This window comes from Globicephala melas, chromosome 6, assembly GCF_963455315.2.
Source record: "Globicephala melas chromosome 6, mGloMel1.2, whole genome shotgun sequence".
In the NCBI taxonomy this organism is placed as follows: Eukaryota; Metazoa; Chordata; class Mammalia; order Artiodactyla; family Delphinidae; genus Globicephala; species Globicephala melas.
Window position 1 is genome coordinate 70,259,862 of NC_083319.1, and position 25,547 is coordinate 70,285,408.

The window sequence follows — 25,547 nt, forward strand, 5'->3', positions numbered from 1 at the left end:
AAATAGGTGAATATATTTTCTAAATTTTAATACAGTGTACACATAAAAATATCTTTTACATTAAAATATAAATAAGATACAAGAATAAATATATAAATATAAGTAAGTAAACAATAAATAACATCAGGGCAGTCATCTCTTAAGGACTGATGCCCTTAGGGCTTAATAATTTTAACATATACTTGTGTATTATTGCTGACAAAGTATCAGCTGAATTAATACAATAAATTCTGTGATTAAAGTTGAAATAAGAGCCTTCTGAAATGACCAAACACGTATGTGCAAGGGTGATATGGCATCTTAGCCAATGAGAAACATTTCAAGGTGACCCCAGGTCTCCATCCATAATTCTTATCCTTTCTTGCAAGTTGGTTGATGAAGACAAGGATCTCATGATTTCCACTCTGACAATTTCCCAGGCACAGTCACTGTATTTCTTCTCTTTCAGGTAGAGATGGATTCCCTGGAAGTACCTCTTCACGGCCAGTGTAGGGCCCATGACTCCCAGGGCAGTTTCTTCATCTTCCATCGCCTGTACCAAGCAGGCGTCCAGGTCCTCCAGCTGCTGATGGAGTCCAGTGCAGAGTTTGTCCAGGAGGGAGGTGTCCCAGGCGGCAGAGGAGCGCTCTGTGTGGAAGAGGCGGAAGACCTGCTGGAGCATCTCGTGGAGGACAGAGGTGGCCTGGGCCTTCGGGAGCTGGCTGCCATCCACCATGTCCTGGGGGAAACCGAAGTCTTTTCTGTCCTTCAGACAGAAGCGAGGGGAGATTCTCCGCATCTGGCCCAGAAGCATGAAGTTCTTCCTGCTAATCCGCACGTGGTTCTGAGACAGGTCGCAGCCCAGAGATCCACCAGGGCCATAGCTGAACATCACCAGGGCGGTCAGAAGAGAGAGCACGAAGGCCATGGGGCAAATGAGGCTGCTGCTGGCCTGGCTGAGACGGGCGTCTGTGGGAGCCTTGGGGGTAGGTTCTCTGGTGACATTCTTTCTAAGCAAGGCCATTAAATAGGGAACACAGTAATTTTCATTTTCTAAACATTTCTGTCACTTTTACTTCCTTTTTTGGGTTTCATTTATGTATTCTCAGTATCTAAGAAGATGTTATCAATCTAAACTATTAATTTTGCACTTTTCCCAATAACTTCTGATGTGCCCATCCAAATGGATATTTATTAATCAAATGAGAAATGTCTTTGTGTTAAAGTCAGAAATGCTACAGGTATGTAAGTACATTCTCTCTCTCCTTCTCATGCATAAATATTGCTTTTCTCTGTTCCAGGAACAAATTTTTAGCCATGACCTTAGTCTCCATTTTTACTGCCTTACTTTATATAGAAAGGCAGGCTTCCTCAGCCCTATGGTTTCTGTACTTTTTTAGGGATTTACTAGACCACCTCTGGCATTTAAGCTCTTTGAAGCCAAAGAGGGGTTTCACAGCAGAGGCTGATGATTATAAGTGAATGAGCTTTTTAATGTTTCTCTTCCTTCACATTCATACAGGTCCATGTAGTTATGTTTCAGGGGACCACAAGTTTAGTACTAGTACCCTTTCTTTCCACCATTTTCTTACTGGAGACCTAGTCCTCCACAGGCTGGGCCAATACTCCCACCGGGAATACTGGTTCTTTTCAGAGAATATGGGTGTTGAGGTCCTAATTCCAAGAAAATTGTATTTCCCCAGCAGCACCTCAGTCACAAGGGAGAGATCACATCTAGTCACACCCTCTCCTCTAGAGTGACAGAGTCCCCTTCCTAACCTGGACTCCCTGCCTGAGGGCAGGCTCACCACATCCTGAGAACTTTAAAATCTCCTTTCTGTGGAGGGATTTGTTTATTGTTGGGAAAATAATTCATCTTCCAGGACCCTCACCCTTGCCCCTGGAGTGTTTTTGTGAAGGACCCTAGTCCTCAGTGGTGACCTCCTCTTCTCCTGACCCGTATCAGAAGTGTCAGCAGCCCTCAGATGCTGAGAGCAAAAGTGTGTTTTCTCTAAGGAGGTGGAGGAATTATCCAATTCTAATCATTTCACCCTGAGTAAACAAATAATTTTTATTTTACCAAATACAAATTTTATTATTCAACTCTTTTACTAAAACTAGTGAACACTTGTTACATTCAGAATTTCTGAGCTGGGGGCAGAGAATTCAACGATGGTGTTGTCTCTCATTAAAGCTTATGTCACAGAAACCAGTGAGGTTCAGTTGTTCATTCAGTCAGTTGATGCCAGTGGGCTTCTCCCTTCCTCTGTCTCTGTCTCCCTCTGAGAATGCAGGGCAGCGAGGCCCAGGATTAGGTCAGAGAGAAATCGCCTTCTTTCCTCTACTTGTGTGCGATTCTACATTTAAAGTTTTAAAGTTTTTTATAAATTATATTCACTTAGTGACTTATTGGGCAAAATTTGTCTCGCTGCTCCTCGTTAGTTCTAATTCATGGTGAGGTAAGAGCAATACAGGGAAGTAAAAAAGGCAGAGGGGCTGCGGTCTCTATCATTTTCAATGCTTTAAATTTTTTGTTTCTCATTGCTACTTTCTTAGAAAGTAAAATTCCACAATTATTTTGTGGGTGAAAAGGAAACTAATGTGAGGTGAAATTCACGAATGTGAAAGAAGGGAAGTGATTTTCCACAGACACAATGACATATTCTAAGTTAGCAAAATTTAATACAGCGTTGTTGGGGCAGGATAAAAGCCAATATGAATAACAGAAAGTCTGGAAAATGGCTGCTTCTGCCAGAAACTCAAAGAAGACCGAGTCCTGGGTTAACGGACTGCCTTCAGCTTTGCAAGACCAGGCACCTGATTTTTCTTTCATTTAATCGATATGTGATTATTTTTGAAGAAAGAGGGAAGAAGTCACACCGATCAGCTCACAAGCAACTGGCAACCAGAACCCAATGGCTAGAACACTAACCCTCTGTGGCAGGATCGTGGAGATCAGCCTTGCTGAGCATCTGTCTAGTTGATGAATCCATTCAGGTAATACGAAGAGTGCTTTGAGAACACTAGAATTAAAAGGAAGGGAATTAGATGATGCCAAATGATACTGATCTTAATCTGGATAGTAATCGTCATATAAAAGTAGCAACTGGGGACTTCCCTGATGGTCCAGTGGGTAAGACTCCGAGCTTCCAATGCAGGGGGCCCGGGTTCAATCCCTGATTGGGGAAGTAGATCCCACATGCATGCCACAACTAAGAGTCCACATACCACAACTAAAGATCCTGCATGCCTCAAAAGAGATCCCGCATGTTGCAACTAAGACCTGGTGCAGCCAAAATAAATAAATATTAAGAAAAAAAAAGGGAGAAACAGAGTCTTTGCTGAGAGATGTAGGGAATATGTTGAAAAAAAAAAAGTAACAACCGAATTTTATTGCTTGCTTATAAGGAACTAGCCACTTTCTAAGTTCTGTTAACTTGGTCCTCTCAGTAACCCTATTTCGATCACACTCACTTATACAGCTGGAGACAAATATCAATCTGGACGGATGAACTATTCCAAACGTACCATAGATACAAGGGCAAACCTTAGTGAGGGGCTTTTCTGTGATTTGTCTGAAAGAGCCCAGTAAAGAAAGTGAAGGGTGGAAAAGAACATGATATTTAAGAACCAACTAAATCATCAGAGGGAAGATAGCGAGATGACAAAGGACCCTTAATTCCACTTCAGATGCCAAAGGATTGCTGTCGCTTGTTTTGGAGGGCTACACAGGGTGTGGTCTGTCAACCGAGCTGACTTTAAGTTCTAAGCAAAAATAGGCAAAATCCTTATTGAACAGTTAGAAAGGAGTGGATTTTTCTGCCAATTGAAGGAACAAGTCTAAGATTTTATGAGTTATTTCTTCAACGAAATACAGTAAATAGCTTTATTAATCCAAGAACAGCAGACTTCTGGAATCTATGTATTTTTAACTCTTGAGTTTTCTTGTGAGTTTAAGAACAAAGTAAAAGCACCTAACGATTTCTATCCATATGAGCTCTGACATTTCTTCTTCAGGATAACAACTAAAAAGTCACTCGCCATCCGGCTCTACAAGAATGAAGTCACTAGTCACTGTAGTCCCTGACCCCAGCGTGCCCTGTTAGGAGTTCAGGGTGGAGATGAAGAACGAGGCACGCTGTGCTCTGGGAAAACTGACAGAACAGGCCAGTAGGTCGTTAAATAATTTCCCAAGAAAATTTAATAAACGCAATTTCTTGCATGTTCTCCGTATGTAAAAAGCCCTAAAATCATTAACAGAGACATCTGTTCCTCATAACTAGCAGCAAACTTCTACCAAGTTGTGTCCTTGATTGCATGTACCTCCCTCACCAAAATCACCAGTATATACTGACGTCCCCCTTACGTCCTTGGGGCAGTTCGTCAGAGCTGAAAGGCTGTCCTCCAGGCTATAGTCCTCAGTAAGTCCTCCCAAAAAAATGAACTCTCAGCTCTCATGTTGTGGTTTGTTTTCAGTCGACAAGGACCTCACTGATTTCCCAGGAGACCTCCTCAGGTCAGCCTGTTCTCATTCTCAATGAAGACACCTCCATTTCTCACCTACAGTCCAGGCTGGACATCCGTTTGTCTACTGATAGAGTCCAGGGAAGGATCTCTACGCCATTGTTCCAACTCTTGGTTAAGATATGGGTATGACCAAGACAGAAGCGCATATGCGCTTCTTAGACAGAAGCAGTGAAGGTTTTTAATGGGCTCCTTAGCAGGGAGAGTCTGGCTTGAACTCCAGAGTCACCCTCATGGCCTTGTATAGTTGTCTTTATTTAAATTTCTAGCCTCAGCCCATTAAAACATCATAATACTGAAGAATTGAAATAAAAATATTATATAAAAAATCATTTGTTAATAAAATGATATTTTTAGCAGTAATATAGGAATGGTTTCTGCTTGTTTTAGGACCCTAATCCTTAAGAAGGTTTCCAAACCTCTAAATGTACTTTAAATGTCCTTCTGACTTTAAAAGTACCTACTCAGTGCTGTATGCACCAACTGGAAATGATAGAAAGATGATTGATCCATCAGTGTCCTCTTTCCAAAGTGCCTAAATTAAATAAATGAATTTCCACTTAGCTCTTTGTTGCTTTTAGAAATTGTGACCTTCCAGTGTGCATGTTACTGATACCTGCCCTGCTGGAAAGGCTCTACCCCAGTTGTTGCTAAATATATTAAAATCCCTGCCTGTGTCCCTTCTATTCAAGCATGTTTTATTTTGTTTGTCTTTCAAAGGGGCAAAGACATCATGATGGAATGTAAGAAATTCCTTGGATTGCATTGTCCCCAGGAATGTCCTTCCCTGCTCTGTGATTACTTGCTGGGTCCTAAGGACAAAACAAGTTTGCAGCTGGCACTGAGGTAACCCTCGTCCCTTCCAAGACTCCGCAGGCTGCTGTGGTATCAGTGCTGGGGACACTGCTAGTGGCCACATCCTTATGGGAGAACTCTGTGCTATCGCATGCACCTCATTCTTTTCTTCTCTGAAAAGGAATGTTCTGGAGAAGCACTTGCCTCGGTGCAGCTGATCTGTGTTCTTCCATGTCCTGAGGACCTGCCGCTGTTCCAGTGAACGCTTTAAACATCTCTGTTCTCCTTCCAAGTTCTCAAGCTGCTGCTGCCTTTCAACTCCATGTTTCCTGCGCTTTGGGCTTTTTGAGCAAATAAGAGTCCTGAACCAGGTGAGTTCCTCCTAGTGCAGTCAGCACGTGGAAGTGTGCAAATAGAGGCACAGGTGAGCTCCTGGATTCTCCACCACTGTTCAGTGTTGGGCAGGGTGCCATCTATTTACTGTGTTTCTCTGGGAGTCTGGACAGTCTGGACCTGCAGTGCTTGGCAGGCGGAGAGCGTGGAGTCATATGAGAGTTTCTGACAAACCTAGAACTTTCACTCAGCTTCTGCTTTCCATTGGTGGCTTTCTAGTCTTTAGCGGAAATTGACAGCCAGAAACCATAATGGAGAAGGAAACAGCGGTATGAATGGGCAGTACAGCTGAATGCAGAGTGAATGGGGAAAGTACACTATGGATTTCTACACTGGGTGGAACTGAATGATTGTGATATTTTAGTGAAAGAATGGGATCCAGGAAAACAGAGGGGAAGGGGAATTGTGCCATGTATCAGAATCAGCAGATAGATATATGGTATATTTTATACTATGTATTCATATATATGGACCATATATGTATATTATTGTATGTAAAATTACATACAATTGATGACACGCTTTCTCCCAGTTCTGTTTTTTAGGCTGTCATTGTTCTGCAGTCAGTGACAGAGAGAGGGGGAGGAGAATTCATTATTCCCATTTAGACCTATATGAAAAATATAGGAAACAACACACTACCTGTTTAGCCCTCACTCTGTGGATGATACTCTGCTAAGTGCTCTTAAATGTTCTGGTTGGTCTAATATTCAATACAACTCTAGGAATATTTTCCGTACTTTATATTTGAGGAAACTGAGGCTCAGGGAAGTTAAGTGATTCCCCAGCATCACACGTGTGTCCTGGCAGAATCTAGACTCAATGCAGAAACCCATATCACATATAAATAATTATTTAACTTCCATCCTCTGTAATTCTCAAGCTCTTTGTTTTCTTCTTTGGTGCTTTCTGAAGATCATTTTTCCCTGCTTGACTCCTAAGTGCACTGGCTACTCCACCTTTGTGCCCTCTTCAGACTCTCCTTCTCTTTCTCACTCCTAAAAGTTGAAGGTCCTCATGAGCTTTCGGTCGTCATCTCGTTCTACACTCTACTCCTAAGGAACGACATCCACATATGCTGCTTCCAATGGGAAGTCTGTCTTTAGATGTTTCTTGGCCACTTTATGGAGTCCATGTGCTTTCTCCCCTTCTTGAGATGCCTCATTCCAGATTCTGGTGAGAGAATCCCCTTTTCCCTATCTGTCATTGTAATAGGAAACTTAATTGAAATAATTTAGCATGATTACTGTGTTTATATCTTTTATCTCTTCCAAACTGAACTCTCCAGAAGAGTAGGTTTGACATTTTCTCTTTTCACCTCTGTATTCTCAGAACTATCATATATCTGATATAGAAATGTGAAGTTTTAAAATATAACCTGGGATTTCCCTGCTGGTGCAGTGGTTAAGAATCCGCCTGCCATTGCAGGGAACACGGGTTCGATCCCTGGTTCGGGAAGATCCCACATGCCGCGGAGCAACTAAGCCCGTGGGCCACAACTACTGAGCCTGCGCTCTAGAGCCCGCGAGCCACAACTACTGAGCCTGTGCACCACAACTACTGAGCCCACGTGCCCCAACTACTGAAACCCGCACGCCTAGAGCCCGTGCTCCACAACAAGAGAAGCCATCGCAATGAGAAGCCCGCGCATCACAACGAAGAGTAGCCCCTGCTCCCCACAACTAGAGAAAGCCTGCGCACAGCAACAAAGACCCAGCACGGTGAACAATAAATAAAATTTTAAAAAGTAAAATAAAATATAAACCACTGAAATAAATGAATGATGAGAATGATGAGTAGAATTTATCATCCATGTTTCAGTATGCCTTGCAAATTAAAGCTACATCTTTTTGTAAGAATAAAAAAACCCAAGATGTCATCTGGGGGAGAGTTTCATAAATTAAACAAGAAAATAATTGGAAACAATATAGAGGTAAGCATATTTTATTATATTGAAAACACTATAAAGGTGAACATGATATTATATGAACAAAACTATTTTAAATACCATACATAGTATGACTGAGATAAAGTAGAAGAATAAATAGATGACTACATTAGAGCCCTTTGCACTTTAATCACTATCATTTTGACTCCTGGTCTGATCATTTCTAAATCTCTACTGTATATGAGTCTAGTTCTGATACTTGCTCTGTCTCTTCAAACTGTGTTTTTCACCTTTCAGTATGGTAAGTTTCTGTTGAAAGTTGAACATGATGTATGGGATAAAAGGAACTGAGGTAAATTGGCCTTTAGGGTGAGGATTTACAATTCTCTTGCTACGAGGTTGGCTCTGTTTACTTCAAGTCCTGGGCTCTGTTTCTGCCCTCTTTATTTTCCATATCAGCCAAGCTGGCTTATCCTTTGGGATTGGTCTTCTTGAAAATAGATTTATTAGACCTGTTTGACAAGTAACCACCATAGGTGACAGGTCTATATCTTGTTCACCATTTTATCATTAGTACAGAGTTCATAATAATTATTCCAAATAATTATTAACAAAGAGTATTCTTAGATTTTCCATTAGACCTCCCATCAGAAGCTTCTACTGACCTCGCATCAGAGCCTTATATTGAAGTAATTATTAAGCATCATTAGATGATTCAGTACATTTCTACTGAGCCTCTTGGTTCATCATTCTCCATCTCACAGTGAAGACGTAGGGTGGTGAAAATGTAGGGCATAGGATGCTAGATAAAATTAGCCTTCTCTGCTTTCCTGGTGTCAGAGTCTTTGTAATGTTATACGTTCTTTTTCATTTAGTATTTTTCTGGGCAAGGTTTGTCTTGCTACTACTGATTTACTTCCTTTTTCATCTTGAGTTGAGTATCTTAAGAGGGAAGCAAAAATGGAAACATAAAGGGCCCATACCATGATTTTCCATAATGTGCAATACATCATTGATTTGCTTCTCCATTCAACTTTCTTGGAAAGCTGTCCTCGCATTTGATGTACTTAGGTAAAAGGAAAACAAATGCAAATCTGACTATGATGAGAGTGAAAGAAGTAAAGTGACTCCCCAGGTGAAATAATGACAATGGGAGTTCTTCTCTTGTTACCCTTCCACTTGCTCCAGTATGGGTTCTGCTGATTAATTTCAGCAAATCAGCTCTCACTAAGGTCAGTTCTATCTGTTTCCCTTGTAGTGGATGGTTTCAAGCGCAGAGCAGCTTACTGACATTCAACATCATATTCATCAAAATAATGATACATTATCACTGTAAGTGATTAAATGTCAGGATTTAAAGTAAATCAAATCTTGAACATTGATATGAGTTTTCAGTACATCAAATCCATGAAATCTCTTCAGAAGCAAAAAATAGTTCAAAAAAGGAAAACAATGCAGAGAAAAAAATAATCCACATCCATTCTAGGTTCCACCCTATGTCTCTCCTCCAATTCAGACGGCAAATATCTCAAACCTATTTTCTGTGTATATTGTCATTCCTTTCTCTTATTCATCCTTCCACCTTCTCCACTATGGTTTCTGCTGATTAATTCTACCAAACAAGCTGTCACTAAGTGGCCAATGCCATCTCTTTTCCCAATGTAGGAGCACTTTCCATCTACGTTTTCACGAATGCATTGAATCTTCTAAGCAGTTTCAGTCTTTCAAACATGGTCTTCTCACCTTTCTCTCTTGTCATGTTAACATATGGCCATTTCCCTTGCTTTCCCTCCCTTTTAACGTTAAGGTCATAGGATTCAATTTTCAGTCCTTTTCTCATTTGATACTCTCCTCCTATTTGATCACTTCTTCTGTTCCATGCTTTACACTTCATGGAATTGCTTATAAATTGCCATCTCCAGTATCCAATGGACATTTGCACTGAAATGTCTACTAGTTAACTATAGGTAATATCTACTGCTTTAATTTCTATATCCTCGCATGACATGATCCACCTTGTGCTGGGGGAATTCCATTTTCCCACCTTCTCACCGTAGCACTAAATTTAACCGATATTAATTTCTACTACAAATTAGTACTATTTTAAAAATAATTAAATTTAATTGTGAGTTAACTGATTTTATAAAATTATTTATTTATTTATTTGGCTGTGCCAGGTGTTAGTTGTGGCACACGGCATCTTCATTGCTGCATGCAGGATCTTCATCGCGGCATTCGGTATCTTTGGTTGCAGCATTCAGGATCTTTTAGTTGTTTGTGGCATGTGGGCTCTTACTTGTGGCATGCAGGATCTAGTTCCCTGACCAGGGATGGAATCCGGGCCGCCTGTACTGGGAGAGCAGAGTCTTAAACACTGTACCACCAAGGAAGTCCCTGTATTAACTGATTATTGTTTTTAGATTACTTTCCTTTAAAAAAAAAAATCAGAGTTACCCAAAGCAGAATTGGATTAGCTATGTTCACCTCTAGGTCCTGAGGGCAACCCACGACCTGGCTAGAAGAAGTCTATTTTTATTTTTAACGTGAAAATCGTAATAATGGGTCAAGGAATTGTAACATACATTCTTTCATCAGGTTGCACATTCAGGCTTGGTGTTTCTTTCTCTCTTTTTTTTTTTAGTGGTACGCGGGCCTCTCACTGTTTTCGCCTCTCCCATTGCGGAGCACAGGCTCCGGACGCGCAGGCTCAGCGGCCATGGCTCACGGGCCCAGCCGCTCCGCGGCATGTGGGATCTTCCCGGACCGGGGCACGAACCTGTGTCCCCTGCATCGGCAGGCGGACTCAACCACTGCGCCACCAGGGAAGCCCCTTGGTGTTTCTTTTTTAAAGAAAAAAAACAAAACAGGAAGTTTTCTCTAGTAAGAATTTAATGCACAAAGAAAACTCATAAACTGAGGTAATACAAAGTATATATTTTTCTCTTAACCACAATGTATACATGCACATAATATTATGTAAATAAAAATAATTTAAATCTTTATAAATAGTGAAATAAATATTAAAATAGATAAATAAATATTTAAGTAGATAAGTAAGTAGATAGATCAACATGGGCATCTATGAGGGACGAGTGCCTGTAGAGTAGAACATCATGTTGCTTAATATTCCTGAAAACACTTGACAAATTAATTCAATTCAGGGCATGATGAGAGCAGAAATGAGAGTCTTTGACATGGCAGCACAGGTGGAAGTATGGTCTTGTTAGGCAGTGAGAATCATTTCGGTGTTGAACCAGGTGTGTGTCATTCCTTCCTCCTGAGTCTGTCTTACAAGTTCGTTGATGAAGAGAAGGATCTCATGACTTCTGCTCTGACAATCTCCCAGGCACAAGGGCTGTACTTCTTCTCTTGCAGATAGACAGTGATTCTGTGGAAGTATTTCCTCACAGCCAGGATGGAGTCCTCCTTCAGCAGGGGAGTCCCTTCCAGCCCCGCCTCCTGCATCAGACAGGCTTGCAGGTCAGTGAGCTGCTGATAAAGTGCAGTGCAGAACTTGTCCAGGAGGGTCTCATCCCAAGCAGCAGCCGAGCCCTCTGTGCTGAAGAGCTGGAAGGTCTGCTGGATCATCTCATGGACGACAGCGATGGCTTGAGCCTTCTGGAACTGGTTGCCTCCAAACGCCTCCTGGGGGAATCCAAAGTCCTTTCTGTCCTTCAGGCAGGAGAAGGGGGAGATTCTCCTCATCTGTCGCAGGAGCATCAGGGCCCTCGTGTTAGCCAGGCTGTGGGTCTGAGGCAGGTCACAGCCCAGAGAGCAGTTAGAGTGGCAGCTGAGCAGCACCAGGGCCAGGAGTAAGGACAAGGTTGGGGACATCTGGGACCCTGCAGATGCTGCTGGCCTGGCTGAGGTGGGGACTCTGTGAACCCTGCTCTCTAGGTTCTCTGAAGACCTTCCTTCAGGCCTGGGTCTTAAATGGGAGCGAATTGGTTTCCATTTTCTGAATGTTCCCTCTTACTTTCTACTTCTGTTTTTGCTTTTCATTTTGCACTCTCCAGATAGGTTAGGGCAGCGTTTCTCAACCGCTGTTTTTCATCCTTGCCTCCCCTTCTCCTGCCCACAGAACCTTTCTAGATATTTTTTTTCCATATGGCCCCCCTATGAAATTTTGATACACAGTTATACTGTGTGCATCGGTATGTACTCCATGCATATCTCTACTTTATAAATAGAAAAAGAAAGTGAAAAGTTTTTTCTTTTTATTCAAAGCAGTGGTGAGTATGACAAAAATATTTAGGCTAAAAATTAGCTGTAAAAGCTACTGCGATTAATTTAACATTTTGGTTAAGTGTGCAGAATGACTTTTAATGTAATACATTTACTTAATAAATAGGAATGTATCAAATTACATATTCAATAAAAATTTATACAAATACTTCATAAGAATACCAATGTATAGATATATTTAAAAATCTATCAAAACTGCTAAAACCATTGAAAATTTAAATGATTTTCTTAACATTTATTTTTAAGTAATTCTGAGTTTTGATTCATACCATAAAATGATTTCTAACTTCACTAGCTGCTAGATATTCCTCTAGATATTGTCAACAACTTTTTCTCTTTAGGACTAGACGTAATTATTGATCTCCTAGATAACTTTTTTAGAATTAAATAATAAAATACAACCTATTTGTGCTTAATTCCCGATGCCCACATCACACTGAGGCTCAAACATAAGCAAAATCCACAAGACAGACAAGGACACCTCATAAGTAAGCAGAGGGCACCTCTCACATTATGACTTTGAGTTCAATCATATGATGGAGAGAAAGTCCTGTAATGAAACATCAAGCCACCATGGCTTGTAGCACTGATCCTGCATATTGTGTATCTTCCATGCACTCAATGTCAATGCCTCTCGTCTCATACACAAGAAAACCCAAAGAGAAAAATGAATACAAAGGATAGGGTTGGATAGGGTTGAGCTTTGGAGTGCCACCCACCATTGTAGTAGCTAAGATTTGTTCGCACCCCTAACGACTACTGTTTGCACCCGTGGGAGCGATCTGCTCCCAGATGATTTAGGAATCATCATCGATTTGAATCTTTCTCTGTATTTTTGCATTGAATTTCAGATTCCCCAAAGGACTGTCAGAGGTTCCAATCCAAGCCTATTCTTTTCAAACAAAAGAAAACCATCTTTGTAATTAATTGAGAACTGGATAAATGTTGATTGGTATCATGGAAAGAATTCACTTTCAACTCTGATCATGAATTCTTTTATTTTGCAGTGGATGTTCTGTGGCCTCAGCCCCCTCTAATACCGATCTTTCAATAAATAATAGGTATGTGACTCTCTGTGGCAAATCAGCTCTGTAGCAACTGGACTCTGTCGTATTCTCTGTGGTATCCTCGGCACCAGGCCCAGTGTAATCACGCAACAGGTAATTGTTTGTTTTTTTGCGGTACGTGGGCCTCTCACCGTTTTGGCCTCTCACATTGCGGAGCACAGGCTCCGGACACGCAGGCTCAGCGGCCATGGCTCACGGGCCCAGCCGCTCTGCGGCATGAGGGATCTTCCCAGACCGGGGCACGAACCCGTGTCCCCTGCATCGGCAGGCGGACTCTCAACCACTGCGCCACCAGGGAAGCCCGAACAGGTACTTTTAACGAAAGCAGTTTCTCAGATGGTCTCCTCCCACTGGAAGGCAGTTACGAATGACCAAGCTATTTTCCTTTATCACGGTCGTATTTGCTGGGATTATAATAGACAGTGGCTGGTATTCCCACTCTACTCCTACTGGTATCAGTCATGCCTACTGAGTTTGTTGCTAAAACCCCTAGGATTCTCTTTCCTTTAAGGTGCCTATGGCTCTGGGGATTCAAGTTGTAAGAGCAGCACAATTTTCAGCCGTTGCCCGGCACTCTATTAAACTCAGGAGGATGGCCTCGTCGCTAATTTGTCCTCTACTAGGTCATGACAGAAAATAACCAGCTTGATGTCACATACAGAGCCACGTATCTGAACTCAAAGTCTCCCTGATTCACACAGGTCACAGCGACCAGACAATTAACCACGTTACTCTTCGGTGGATCTTTACAGATGTGGCAATGACTACCTATATCCTGAGAGTCTTTGGAGACTCCTCACAAAGACTGATGAATGATCCTTTTCCTCCTGTGTCTTCATTCCCTTTCAAGGGACGATGGGGTCCACTTCAGTTTGATTTCCAAATTTTGACACATAATAATTAAAGCATCACTGCAGGTTGGAAATCAAGAGTTTGGATTCTGAGTCCTCGGTCTGCTCTTTTGGCCTGGTAAATGGCTCATTCTTCTTTATTTACATGAATATATTCTCTCTTCTGGATGCCAAGACATGTAGCCTTCAATGCCCTTTCTGGTCTGAATGTTTCCGTCCCCACAAAATTCATATTTGGAAGTCCTAACCCCCAAAGTGATGGTATCAGGTGGCGGGCCCTTTGGGACTTGATGAGGGTGTGAAGATGGAGGTCTCACAATGGAATTAGTGCCCTTATCAACGAGGTCAGAGATAAATGCCTCCCTCTCCTGCTGTATGATGATACAAGGAGAACTCTGCAGTGTGAGACCTGAAGCAGGCTTTCACCAGAACTGGACCGTTTCTGTATTGTAACTAAGTTCATTTGTATCCTTTTTTTTAGATTCCACATATAAATGATATTTCTCTTTCTCTGTGGGTCAGATTGCTTTTTAATGAAGTGTGTGCAAGCAAGAACATTAGTTGTTCCCCTCCACCCCACCCAGAACTTCATTAGGACAAATAGTGTAAAGATGAAAAGTGGTCTTATGCACTGAACTTGTCTCCTCGTCTATTAATCATCCAATAATTTCCCAACTTCCTTGCAGTGAGATTTCCACGAGGATAAATCCAGGCCACGTATTGTGAGCAGAAGTGCTCTTGCCCTGTATAGTCCTGGCCCTTGAAAACGTCCCATGTGATGCACCAGACTTTTTCCCTTTACCACTGAGTGGAATAGACTCAAATACTGCAGAAAAATTTGCAGTCACCTGTTGATGATGGAAAAATCCACAAAACAGGGGGTACCCATGTCCCCGACTCACTCTTTGGAGAGCAACTTAGAACATCCATCTGATCAGGAATGCCTGCCTTGTGTTCTTATACCAGGGAAAGATAAGATTCTATTATGATCAAATTCCTGACAGCATTCTCTTTACCCGTTACAGCAGTCAGCATTAAGTTAACTGACAAATATCTTTAACACCACACTATCCAAAAAACCTTTCTATACTTCATGTGTTGAAAATAGCAAATACCTCTCCCAAAACTTAAAGTGATCTTTTAAATTACGTTAGAAAATTATTTATACAAGAAAAGAGATTGTGTTCTGTCAAAACCTTTTTTAAAATCATGATTTTCTTTTAGACATTTTTCAGCCTGTGAGGAAACACAAGTCGAGATTGCTTTGGACTTGAACACTAATGTAATTGAATGAGAAGTGTCACAAGTATAAAAAATATTCTGTATTTGTTGACATTTCTTTGAGGATTCTTACATAAGGGAAAGGCACCTTTTAATTTCCACTCTGACAACCTCCCAGGCACAGGGGCTGTATTCCTTTGCCTTCAGATAGACATGGATTCCATGGAAATACTCCCGGGCAGCACGTCCCAAATCTCGACAATCCAGATTGTCTTTTTTCATCTGCTCCAGTCGGTGCAGCCTCAGATGAAGGCTAGAGAGAAGTTTATCGAGGAGGGTGTTGTTCCAGGCAGCACGGCTGTCCTCTGTGGTGAAGAGGTTGAAGATCTGCTGGAGCATCAGATGGTGGTGACAGGTGCCTTGAGTCACCTGGATTGGGGTGATATTCTCTCTTTTCCAAGGAAATTTGAAGTCGGTTCTGTCCTTTAGGCACCACTGAGAGGGGATTCTTTGCAACTGTTCCAAATGTTGGAAGACGTCCTTGTTTTCCTGGCTATGGCTTCTAGGCAAGTTCCAGCCAAGAGAGTAAGCAGGGATAGAGCAGAGCAGCACTCCTGCCACTAGCAAATAGATCTGGGCCATTAAGAAAGGGTGATTCACTAGACGGCCGCCAGGAGAGGCGTGGGCACCGCCAAACAATTAATGAGTGGGAAGCTTCCTTCCCTGGAACTGTGGACAGCGTCCTTCCCTAGGTGGCCGGTAGAGGGCGCAGGGTTTGTTTGGGAAACGCCGACTGTTGAGTTTGCCGTCTGCAGCTGTCTCCTGCAGCTCGAGAGACAGGGCGAAAAGTAGTCACTGAGGCTGCTTTAATAATCAGCATACGCGAAACACCTTGGTTTTCTCGGTGCTGAGCGTTGAAGAGGAAGCCTTGTCGCGGCCTCGCCAGAGACATTTTTGTGTGGCTGGGAACAAGAACCGTGCATTTTCAGGCTTCCCCTGAGTTTTGCGCTTTATTTTCTCACAGAAACTTGAGCGAGGCAATTTTTGGGAAAGAAGCCTTTTTCTGAGCGGTCTGAGGTGGGAAATCAGAGCGATTCCCAGCCGCAGAGAAAGGGGAGCCGATTTTTTAGATTCGGGCTGGTTTCTGGCGCGAGACAGCGAAGGCCCAGAGAAAGGGGAACGCGGCGGCGGCGATGGGACGACAGGACGGTGTTGGGGACGCCCTGAGGGGTGAGTCGGAGCGCGGCCACCACCGGGGCCGAGGACGCGGGAGCTGAGCGCCCCTGTAGATTCTCTGGGACTTCATGGAGTCTTTCAAGGATACAGCGTTAAAGTGAGGGAGAAAGTATTGAGTATCTGAAAAGTAGGAATATTAAAAAAAACTCACAGTCTTTTATTTTTTACATTTTAAAATTAATTTTATATTTAACTTAATTCATATCATATTTAAATTAAATATTTTAAATGTTTGATATTTTTATAAATTTATGTTAAAATATTTTCAATATTAAGCATAGAATATTAAAATATATTTTCATATTAAAATATAGCATTTTATTAAACTTTAAACTATATTGTCTTTCTACTAAAGTAAGTATTTAATATAATTAATTATTTGTTTATTTATTTTAGGCTGGGTGTATTTATTTTAGGCTGGGTTCAGTCTTCATTGCGGTGTGCAGGCTTCTCATTGTGGTGGCTTCTCTTGTTGAGGAGCATAGGCTCTAGGTGCGCAGGCTTCAGTGGTCGTGGCTCGCGGGTTCCAGAGCACAGGCTCAGTAGTAGCAGCACATGGACTTGGTTGCTCCACGGCATGTGGGATCTTCCTAGACCAGGGCTCGAACCCGTTTCCCCTGAGTTGGCAGGCGGATTCTTAACCACTGCGCCACCGGCGAAGCCCCAAGTATTTAGTATAGTTTTACTTTTCTATCTTTAATGGAAGCCAACTCATTAATATTGTCAAGATTACTTTTTTGCTTGTTTTTAATTGAGGGAATTACCATGTTTGACAATTTCTAATGACCCCGTGATAGTCTTAACTGATTTTTAACTCATGTTCCTGAAATGTCTTTCCCAGGACCTCACCTTGACTATAAGGTTAGAAAGAAGAGTTGGTGTGTACAAGCAATTGAGGACGTTTAGCAGGTCAGACTTTTTCATTTTTCTTTAGTAGGAATTTTATACACTAAGTGGAATTTGCCCAGATTTCATTTACATCATGAAGGCTTACTTTGTAAGACTGTCAGGGCCATGCAAATGGAGGTCAGCTTCATTTCTTTACTTAAAAGTTTTATATTTTGTTCCTCGTGCATATTTTGGGATTAAGTTTCATTTTAAAATGTTGCATTAAAACATCCTTTATCTTGATGACGTAGATTTGGTGCCTTCTTACCATTGGTGCTTAAGAGAAGTACTAGCTTAACGTTGCCCTAATGCTAACCCAGGAAATAGCTTTTGAATTAGAGTATTGTGCTGTTCCATGGCTGAAAATCTAGGAATGCTTTAATTCTCATCATCTCTCCCCCATATATATATTTCTTACCATTTTCCTGGTCTCTACAACATTATTTTAATGTCTTTTTTTAAAGGAAGAAAAAACCCTTTTGACTGCCTTCATCTGATTTTCTCAACTCACACCCCCTTGGCTATGGTAACCACAAATCTGATCTTTTTCTCTGAGGTTATGTGTTTGTTTTTAAGGTATAATTTAATCTGTGTCTTAAAAATTAACACCAGAGGTGGTCTGAAACAAAATAAGGTGAGGAAAAGGACTATTTATCTCATTTATACTAGTCACAGAGCAGGCTTTTTTTTTTTTTCTTGTGGGGAGGAGGTCAAAACACTTTCTTAGATGCTGCAGAGAGCCTCAAGTGCCGTAGGATTTCTCTCCTTAATGTACGGGGCACTGCTCTAAGGGTGGAGACTAGGTCTCTACTCCTTCGCAGGCCTACAGGCAATCCCTCTCCTAGAGTTTGCATTTGGGGGCCTCAACATGCAGACCCCTGAGTGTTAAGGAACCTGTAGTCAGAGCTTCTCTTGGCTGGGCTGAGGGTGGACTCTAGAGGTTTCCATTTGTTATATTAATACAAAAGCCTTCTATCATTCACTCTGTTCAAATTCTCAGCCTGTACTTTGCAAACTTTATTTTATTTGATCTCGGCAATGTCTTGTGTGACCACAACTAACGGTGTCTCCATTTTTTAAAAGATGAAATGAAAATCTGATGTCATTTAAATTCAGGAGCCCCAGATTTTTGTCAGAGTGGAGCCTTCTGCTGCTCCCAGGCCCTCCTCTTCATCAGCTCTGAGCACTGGCCCTCAGCTGCACTGAGCACGTGGTGCTTCCTTCATCCTAATCCTGCCTCTAAAGTCTGTCCTCCCTGCTCCCTGGAGGGCAGTCACCATCCCTGCCTCACTTTCCTGGAATCCACATTGCCAAGCGCATTGTCACATATATACGCAGTCAGAACATTTCTGGTGACGGAATGAAGAGAACTGCATGAATTCACCCTTGCTGTTCATTTTTATGTCACCATTATCTGTAAACTTTCAGAAAATGTGAGCTATGGTCCTGTAAAGAAATGTGGAAGAATTTAAATCTGATGTATGAGTCCCTTTAGAGGAGAATGCAGAGAGGTGAGGCTAGTTGTATTTTGGTGCAATTTAAGAAGTGGCAAAACAGAGTACAGGGTCAAACCTCTAAGTATTCGTATTAGAACTGAAAAAGAGATATATTGAGACTCAGGTTTTTATTTCAACCTTGGGTCTCATTTAGATGAATACATCCTATTGGATTGATACTCTTTCATGTTCCAGGAATGTGTTTAATTTCCAGTGTAATAAAAGAATTGAAGTTGTGACATTCTATGTTGCCCATAAATGGCTTATTTAAGAATCTCCTTTGCAGGCAGGTACCCACAGCAGCTGGATACAGGCTCCCACAGCCAGACACCTGCATCACCAGGCTCACCGGGGCCTGCCACCCTCCTCACTGAGGACACCCAGGATGATGTTCTCCAGCCCTGTCTGCACCCTTAGCTGTCACCTGGCCCAGAACCACAGCCTGCCAAAGCAGGAGACCCTCACAGTCCTGCCCCTAACAGGGAGAATCTTCTTTGTTTTCCTGCCTGAAGGACAAGAAGGTTTTCAGGTTCCATCAGCACCAGCTGGCTGACAGCCAGTTCCCAAACGCTCAGGCCGCCTCATTCTCCATGAGACGATACAGCACTTCTCCATCGTCTTCAGCACAAAGAGCTGAAATTCCTCAGTGGGCTTGATCAACAGTGGGCAGATCTGGAGACTAGTTTGGTGCAGGAGATGCAGAGGAAAAGACCCTGCTGGGCAATGAGGACTCCAGCCTGACTTTGAAGAACTTCCAAAGGACCAGGCTCGATCTGAAAAGAAAGTCCACAGCTGCTGTGCCCAGGACAATATGAGAGTGGAAGTTAAGGCGTGAAAATCAGAGTGTGCTTTCCCTGTATGTTCAACCTCAGAGAACGCAGGAGTGGGAAAAGGAGACCTGGACCCAATCTTCTACAATGGAGTCTTCTCTGCTTAGAGGTGGCCTCTAGCGCGTCCATATTCACTCCCTTCAATGACTTTTCTTCTGATTCAGTTGTAAATACATCGAGTCACCTCAGCACATTGTTTTTCAACAGTAAGTGGAACAATACTTTTGAATGGGGAGAAAATTTATTTTTAATTTATAATAATTAGAATTTATTTCTCTATGATGATTGTTATATTTATCAAATTTATTCTTCATATTATGATATGGTCAGCTTTGTGTCTTGTTTTCCTTTGCTTTGGGGGTGCAAAAGGTATATTTTAAGTGTTAGGTTTAACTCATACTCTTAAAGAAAATCAGAGTGTCCTTAAACCTTTAATCTGCCTTAAAATCCAACAGGAACATAAATCATTTTATTCATTTCATTGGTCCTTAAAATATTTTGAAGTATCTCTGCTTTCAGGATTTTACTTGTGTTTTTTAATATATTGGTAGATAAAACAAAGATATTACTTTCTTAATGAAGCACTCTGTCAGAGAAGACAGGCATTAAAGAGTAAAAAATTAGCTTGAAACCCTTTCTAGGTTATGAAGGAGAAGCACAGGGCATTATGACAGGTTATAGCAGCTGGAGCTATTCTCTTTTACTTGTTCTTTCTTGGAGAAAGCATGTCTAATGGTTGCTGATTCAGTTTCAGCAGTTGCATGATCAAAAAATTGTGAAATATATTATAGAATCATGGAATTTAAACTTCAACAAAGAAGTGTGACTATCCCTTGTATTGTTGGCACTGTGGTGGGTGCCAGGTGCAATGAAAATAGTAGACACATTGCCTGCTGTCACAGAGCTTGCAGTCTGGTGGGGATATGGGTAACTAGGTGTTCAATGAAAGGAATGCTAATGCTGTGACAGGGAAAGTACAGGTTCTTGGGAGTATGTGGGCTTGCATGGATCAGGGAAAGCTTCTGCAAGAGCAGTTGGTAAGCTGGCATCCCAGGGGTCTGCAGGAGTTTGCCAGGTAATTACATGCTGGTCAAGTTTGGCCATGTGTGGAGATCATCTAGGGTAGCAGGTAAATATGAGGGTTTGGAGCTAATGACATTTCTTTGGAGATGTGACCCTGGGTAAAGACATGCATATGGAAGTCAACAGTCATAGAGAGGACGTTTGGAACTATTTGGGAGGTTGAGACTATATGTGCAGAGAGGATGAAGTGTGGGACTAGCATAGATCGTTGAGGAACACCAATTCCCTAAGATGAGAGTGTGGAGTCAACAAAGGAAGGAGAGAAGGAGGGGCAGAAAAGCAGAGGACGGTGGTGACAGGGAGACCAGATGAGCGTCAGACTTTAAAATGGCGGGTATAATAACAAGTATCTGATGCTTCGCACATGTCAGCCAAGGCTGCTTCACGTTGATCTCTAACCTCGGTAAGATTTAGCTTATTGGCAATATCTTATGACCTAGTAATTATCTTAAGAAATTAATCTCAATTTTCAAGATTTTTTTTCCTCTCATATGTTTTAAGCAAGGGTCTTAGAAGACCCTTAAGGCTTCATAGATAAAGCATTCACCTTTATATATATAATCAGGGTTTTTCATTGGAGAGTTTTATTCACTACTTCGAAATGTCATCTTATATGGATAAATTGCATAAAAATTTGTAATCTGCATCAAAATGCTTTTAATTTCAGCATGATGTAAATTTAAATTTAATATATTACTTTCTACTTAATATTGATAAATATCTTCTGTGCCAATGCACTGACTGCATTTTGTTTTGATGCCCACTAGAGATCCATGGGTATTTGCAATCTAGTGTTTGGTACATCTGTGAGAATATTGCATTTGCTCGTAGAATTTAAAAATGTGTTTGTATGCTTTGCACAATACTTAAAAAGATGATCCTATTTTAATTCACAGAGGTAGAATTTTTGCATAACAAAATTATGAGCTCAGTAATGAGCTCAGGCACAAATATGGCATTATATCAATATCTTCTGGGGACTTCCCTGGCGGTCCAGTGGTTAAGACTTCTCCTTCCAATGCAGGGGGGGTGAGTTCGATCCCTTGTAGGGGAGCTAAGATCCCACATGCCTCAGGGCCACAAAACCCAAACATAAAAAAAAACAAGCAATATTGTAACAAATTCAAGAAAGACTTTAAAAATTGTCCACATCAAAAAAAACTTAAAAAACTATGTATCTTTTGAGTGGACATGAAATAATGGCTTTTACTCCTTTGTGCATACCTGTCACTATAACAACTATCATTGCTTTGTTTAATATGTCCCTGGTGCTTACAATAATCTGCTCACTTAAGATAAGTTTATGACTTGTTATATTCTCATGATATAGAGCATATAACATGCGATGGTATGTTGAATGGAATATAGTAGTCTCATTATCCCTATTCTAAAGCTGAGAAAACTGTACTGTAGGAAAAAGAAAACAATTGCCCTAAGTCATGCATGAAGCCGAAGGAAGACTAAGGAGATGCCGAGCTAACGAATTTACTGGTCACATGAGAAGACAAGAGTAACCCACAAGAGAAGATGCAGCAAGACTGTCATTTTCAAACACTTTTACTGACACAACTATGTTCAGCTTATTACACTTATCGCTTTTATTAACAACTCTGAGGACCAATGATGTCCCTAACAGTGTGCAGGTTACTGGGTGGGAATAAGAAGTGTAGCTGGAGAGTGAGCTGAGTGCTATGGTACCTGATGTAGATGGAGATCTCTTTCCTAAGCCTGATAAGACTATGCAGTTCCACTCCCAGGTTTGCTACGACCCTATACTGCTCTGCCTCCCCTTTGGCCTCCTCTTGTCCCTGCTTGCTCAACCACAAACATGGCCAGGAGTTCTGCATCCCTGCTGCTGCAGAGCCTGTCCCATGAGAAAGGAAAGGCGAAAAGTCCTCAGCTGTACACTTTCATTAAGGCTAAATTGAGAACTGGGGAGCTGAGCTGCTTTGCCCAGCCTTCATCAGGACGCAAGAAGGCCTTGGAGTTAGATGAAAGTTATTCTCCATTAAAATATTTGGGGTCCTCTGGTTTGTTCCATTTCCTTCTGAACTTGAGACCTCAGGAATGCCAAATTCCAGTGCTGTTTTGGGGAATATGTGAAGTTTCTTGTCTCTGTTCCTAGAGGCTGATTGGGACATTTGGGAATCTATGTGCCTGTGTAACCCGAAACATTCCAACCCACGGCTGTTTACAGATCAGTATCATGATGGAGAAGGGGAAGGACTGGGAAGTCCAGTTCCTGAGACTCATTCTTTAATGGATTTTCTCAATTTGTAAAGCCCCTCAGCATTTGTCAAATTCCTATGCTTTTGTATTTGCTTTGTGAAGGGCTGTGTTCATCATGACACAAATGAAGGTGGCTGAGATGGTAGAGGGTGTGCAAGGCCACTGTCAGACTCTCTCCCTAACCTTCCTCTGCCTCAAACACTCAAAGTCAGCTCTCAATCAGAACTGGAGAACCTCTTCCTTTCCCTAAACCCAGTTCCTGGACTACTGCATCCTTCCCCCAAATGCAGCAGAGACAAAAGAAAACACTCTTTTTTAGAAGAAACGATTTACTTGTGAAGAATGAACTTTGCTGTTTTTGAGAGAGACCATTTTGTTTTCAGAAGATGCCTTACCCCAAGGCTTCCTTCCATAATCTGTTCCCAGTGGGACTCCCTCGTGTCAACCTCTTGCTGGACTGGGACCCTGGAATTCCACAGGGCCAGCTAGCAAGAGGGATGCCTGAGATGACAGAAGATATGAATCACCTTTCTGAAGAGAGGGTGGGGCTGGTGTCACATGAGTGCCTTTCAGGTGAGCTCTGCAAACCAAAAATAGGAGCCTGGGTGTGTCTAGGGAGAGTGGAAGCAAAGAGAGAGTGGAACATGCTGAGCAGACTGTTCTACTGGGAAGAGATTCTTTCAAGATTAATGCCCAGGAACTAGAATTCGAGGTCAGAGGTTCAATGACACTAATAGTAAGGTCCATGTGTGTAGAGCGGTGTCATTTCAAAGCTCTTTCACACACATTGCCCCAGGCAATCATCACAACAATCCTGGGACTCTCCCAGACACAGACTATGAAACTTAGGGAGGTTAAGTTGTCTGAGTCATTACCCAAAATTTTGCCCCCAAAACAGTCATTGTTCCACCACGTCTCACACTGTCACTTGATGGGTAAGCGCCATGGCCCAGCTTTCACATGGACGAGCAGAGCCTGGGTTAGAAGTGTCCCAGGTCCTGACTTCTTTGCTTTCTAGCTCTGAGTCTCTCCTCTGGGGGGCCATTATTTTCTGAGAGTACAGGCTCTAGGAGGTGACATTGCCAGCAATTATAGACCTGGGACTGTATGGAGAAGAGAACTAAGATCAAACCCGGGAGAGCCCAGGATTAGAGAGCAGAACCTTACCTTTCATAGCTCCTGCTTTTTTCTTCCTGCTTCTGCGTTGCTGCTGAAAGCCCCCAAAATGAAAGAGTTCACAAGCTATTTTGTGCCTTTCTCATACTAAAGAAGCAACAAACATTATTAATGAAAAATGTGACTTTTTACATTATTTGAGGTCTCTGTTATGTCCATATTATTCATTTTTAAAGTAGATCCAAGTATTTTCTACTGATCCTTCTTTCTCAAAGAATTTTTACTAATTCCCAGAATATCTTTCAGAGGTAGAATACACAAGGACTTCCCTGGTGGCAGAGTGGTTAAGAATCCGCCTGCCAATGCAGGGGACACGAGTTCAAGCCGTGGTCCGGGAAGATCCCACAAGCCGCGGAGCAACTAAGCCAGTGTGCCACAACTACTGGAGCCCGCGTGCCTAGAGTCCATGCTTCGTGACAAGAGAAGCCACCGCAATGAGAAGCCTGCGCACCGCAAGGAACAGTAGCCCCCACTCGCCGCAACGAAGACCCAATGCAGCCAAAAATAAAATGTAAATAAATAAGTAAATTTATTGTTTTGAAAAAAAAGAAGTGTAATACACAGAAATTGCAAGTATCTTCAACATACAGCACAGGGAAATTTCACACACTGAATACATTGTGAAACTAGCACCCAAGTTAAACGTAATAGATTTTGCCCAGGACCTAGCATGTTTCTTATGTTGCTTTCCAGTTGCTACCTCAGAGCAGCTCTCCTTCTCCTCCCCGATGGTAGCCACTCTGTGACTCTAACAGTCCTGATTATTTCTGACAGACACACTTTTATGCCTCTTGTGTATATTTACTCACTGTATCCTGAGAATAATCCTATGAAAATATACTACTACTGTCCCCATATTAAAGATGAGGAAACTAGGGAGCTTAGTGATTGTGTTATTTGTCAAGGTCACACTGCTATTAATAGCAGAGCTGGGATCCAGTGCCATGAACCCTGGCTCCTTCTCATAGAGGTTTTGAAAATCCTAGAACTCTCCTTTCACTTGTGCGCTCTTCCTGTGGCTTTCACTCTAACAGAAACCTTGAAGCTGGAAACCTGCACAGAACCAGAGCAGCTGTGTAGCTGGTCAGTGAGGTGGAGGGACTGAAGTTATGTGTAAGGGATGAATGGTTCAGTAAAGCAGGACCGGGGAGAAGGTGAGAGGAAGGTGCCAGGATTGGCCAGTCAACACCATATGTCACCAGCTTCCCTCGAGGAGATGACTCCTTCCCACAGGTATTTGCACCGACCACTCTTTCCTGGTGGTATAAATCAGTTACACCTATGACATCAGGACTAACCATTCTCCATAATTTCCAGGACTTCCCTCAATTCCATGGAATTCCACCTTTTGACAAGCATTTCCTGAAATGAAAGTGGTAGGACTGTTCCAAAGGACAAAATGGACCAATACTAATCTGAAATAAATTTACACAGAAAAAGATAAGAATGTAGGTTTCAGAACTTAAAAAACTCAAGAAGTTTTCTCTCACAAGAATTTAATAAATAAAACAAAATGCAAATTTAAGGAAATGGAAAGGTGAATATTTTCTAAATTTTAATACAATGTAAGTATAAATATATTGATATGAAAATATAAAAATAAGATGCATAAATAAATAAATAAACAAATAAACAGAATAAATAAA

The 25,547-nt window shown here is 41.8% G+C and overlaps 3 protein-coding genes and 1 long non-coding RNA gene across 4 annotated transcripts; 1 reads left to right on the forward strand and 3 right to left on the reverse strand.

The window, feature by feature from the left end:
* Positions 1 to 319: 319 nt before the first annotated feature.
* Positions 320 to 1,003, reverse strand: LOC115850376 (interferon omega-1-like). Its single transcript, XM_060300988.1, has one exon. It carries the CDS (start codon positions 1,001 to 1,003, stop codon positions 320 to 322), a length of 684 nt encoding a protein of 227 aa, XP_060156971.1.
* A 9,864-nt stretch (positions 1,004 to 10,867) lies between these two features.
* On the reverse strand, positions 10,868 to 11,413 carry LOC132597490 (interferon alpha-1-like). The gene has a single exon (XM_060300989.1). The coding sequence runs from the start codon at positions 11,411 to 11,413 to the stop codon at positions 10,868 to 10,870; it is 546 nt and encodes a 181-aa protein (XP_060156972.1).
* Positions 11,414 to 15,092: 3,679 nt separating this feature from the next.
* Positions 15,093 to 15,605, reverse strand: LOC115850259 (interferon alpha-13-like). Its single transcript, XM_030852000.2, has one exon. It carries the CDS (start codon positions 15,603 to 15,605, stop codon positions 15,093 to 15,095), a length of 513 nt encoding a protein of 170 aa, XP_030707860.2.
* A 161-nt stretch (positions 15,606 to 15,766) lies between these two features.
* LOC132597491 (uncharacterized) lies at positions 15,767 to 25,097 on the forward strand. Its single transcript, XR_009564341.2, has 5 exons — positions 15,767 to 16,193; positions 17,041 to 17,108; positions 18,870 to 19,619; positions 24,148 to 24,412; positions 24,936 to 25,097. It is a non-coding gene; the product is annotated as an uncharacterized lncRNA (long non-coding RNA).
* Positions 25,098 to 25,547: the final 450 nt, after the last annotated feature.

Coding starts and splice junctions, on each gene's coding strand:
- LOC115850376 (XM_060300988.1), bottom strand. CDS start 1,003: ATGGCCTTGCTTAGAAAGAATGTCACCAGAGAACCTACCCCCAAGGCT.
- LOC132597490 (XM_060300989.1), bottom strand. CDS start 11,413: ATGTCCCCAACCTTGTCCTTACTCCTGGCCCTGGTGCTGCTCAGCTGC.
- LOC115850259 (XM_030852000.2), bottom strand. CDS start 15,605: ATGGCCCAGATCTATTTGCTAGTGGCAGGAGTGCTGCTCTGCTCTATC.